Source organism: Pundamilia nyererei, unplaced genomic scaffold (genome assembly GCF_000239375.1).
Source record: "Pundamilia nyererei isolate P.nyererei 1_Seehausen unplaced genomic scaffold, PunNye1.0 scaffold00113, whole genome shotgun sequence".
Lineage (NCBI taxonomy): Eukaryota > Metazoa > Chordata > Actinopteri > Cichliformes > Cichlidae > Pundamilia > Pundamilia nyererei.
The window spans coordinates 258,598-260,657 of record NW_005187514.1 but is presented as its reverse complement, the minus strand read 5'-3'; the positions used below and the strand labels follow the sequence as shown (position 1 = coordinate 260,657).

Below are 2,060 nucleotides of genomic sequence, written 5' to 3'. Positions count from 1 at the left end.
CCCCCCCAAAAAAAGACTAATGGGGACAAATAATGCTCCATGTGCAGTTAGACTGTCATGTGCTTCATTTCAAAAATTGCAGCCTTGCACATGTGCAGTCACCAAAGCTTATTGATCCTTGCGAAAAACGCGGAAAGTGAAGCACAGCCCGCAAAGTAAGAGTGCACGATAAACCAGCTGATTGTTGAATTGGTTGGTTTTCCATCATGCTAAATTTGGTTGTCTGCACAACCACGAAATTTGAGCTTGGGGCACAAGTATTCTGCTCTTTTTGTGCACCTCCTGCATAGCATCCTGCTGTAGTCCTGTAAACGAACAGCGAGGCTCCATGACGATCACTGATGTATGAAAGGGTGAAGTAGGCTTTATCATTCCTGTCAGCTTCTGTCAAAGCACATATGTGCCAAGATCATGCACTCCACCATGGGTAATCTTGTCATTCGGGCAATGCTGAAATCATTCCAAATCACCAGCAGCTTTCCACACTTTAAATGCAAATCACACAGTCAATCTGCACGCCGAGGTGTTCTGTTTGGCTTCACTGCCGACAAAGCAATGCAAATGCATAAAGCTATTTTTAGGCTGCTAGACCGGGTTAGAATCTTTTTTTTTCTTTTTCTTTTTCTTGCAGCTATTAAGAGCTGTCGCCTGTGCGGCGTGCATGCACGGGGTATTGGAACATCCTTAAACAAAGAAAGGTTGAGATAATAGCACAGCACTCCTTATCAGAGGCACCATGCAGGCACTAACGTGCCGCAAACCTACCATTCTGCAGTCGGCCACGGCGCGCTGGGCTTTGCGGGTACTTTCGGTGCTCTCCCTCCTTTGTGAGTCTCGATAAGGAGGCTTGCCGATCTGGAAGATGTTCCCGGCGGATCTGGGGCGATTTTTGCGCCCATTCGATGCAGAACTCATGCATACACATCCACTATTAAAACAGCCCTAAGACAGAACGATTTGGTCTTATCCCCCCAAACTCCACCACTTTCTCTCTTCCTGCCTTACCACCCTGCACCTTACTGTTCACCTTATTCTCTCCTCGATTTACGCTCAGCTCACCTTCGCCAGCTATTGGCTGTGTTGAAACTCGAACGCTATTATTGCTCTATGTCTTACGTTCTTTCCTCCTAATGTGGGAAAGGTAGCAATTTTTTCCCAAGAAGAGCCCTAGAGCGCAGGTAAAGTACCGGATGAGCGCCCGTGACTCCTCTCCGCATTGCCTTGACTGCGACGGGGCGCAAGTCACCTTCACTCCAGCAGCACACGGTGCACAGTGAAGACTTCACACCCAACCCGGACTCCAGCTAGCTGAGGTGCCTTTTCTGACGCACCGATGTCAAGAGGGAACGATCGCATTCACGGATATTCTCCAAATGCAACCATTTTTTATGATTGCGCGTTTCCATTAAGCACCAATAAGACGGACGGTAACAGTCTTTTCTTAGCTATACAACCTCCTATTAAGACGAAATAACACGGCCAGTGTCCACGGCGACAATTTCACAGCGTACAACTGTGCCGGAAAACGTCGAAAAACTTAATTCCTGCTCTCGCGGTCTCAAGTCGGCTCCCAGTCTGTTTCCTTGAGTGTTTCCAGCTATTAGGAAGGGCCTATATCTAACCTTGGAGAGGCAGTAGAAGAACAGTTGCTACAGGCCTGACGTGGCTGGCAACACTGCGCACCCAAAGGACGCGAATACTAATAGGGCCCATCAACTCAACCCCCCTCCTCCCCCATGCTGACATATCAACTCCTGTACGTATGAAATTGAGGTCACTGGCCACTTTACCTCCACCACAAGTACCGAGTGGAGACAAAAAAAGAATGAATTGAACACTTCCGTTAAAAATGAGCCTAAAGTGGTTCTCTTTAGTTTTTAATATCACAAATTATCACTGCGTTTATACTCACATGCAGGTTAACTTAACAAGTGCTTAAGTTTCTGTTTTTGCATGTGTGTCCGTCTACCTTTACAAGAATATAATTAACATAAAGAATGAAAAGGGTGGGCTAGAGCTATATTACCGTTACTTAACTGGCTTGTAGATAGTGTATCGTT

The 2,060-nt window shown here is 46.6% G+C and overlaps 1 protein-coding gene across 1 annotated transcript in view; it reads right to left on the bottom strand.

Annotated features, from left to right (window-relative positions):
* rgs7bpa (regulator of G protein signaling 7 binding protein a) overlaps window positions 1-1,688 on the bottom strand; it is a 7,236-nt gene extending 5,548 nt beyond the window's left edge. The window contains exon 1 of the mRNA XM_005741701.1: window positions 766-1,688. Coding sequence (XP_005741758.1) covers window positions 766-915 — 150 coding nt within the window. The 5' untranslated portion in view covers window positions 916-1,688. The remainder of the gene's footprint in view (window positions 1-765) is intronic.
* Window positions 1,689-2,060: the final 372 nt, after the last annotated feature.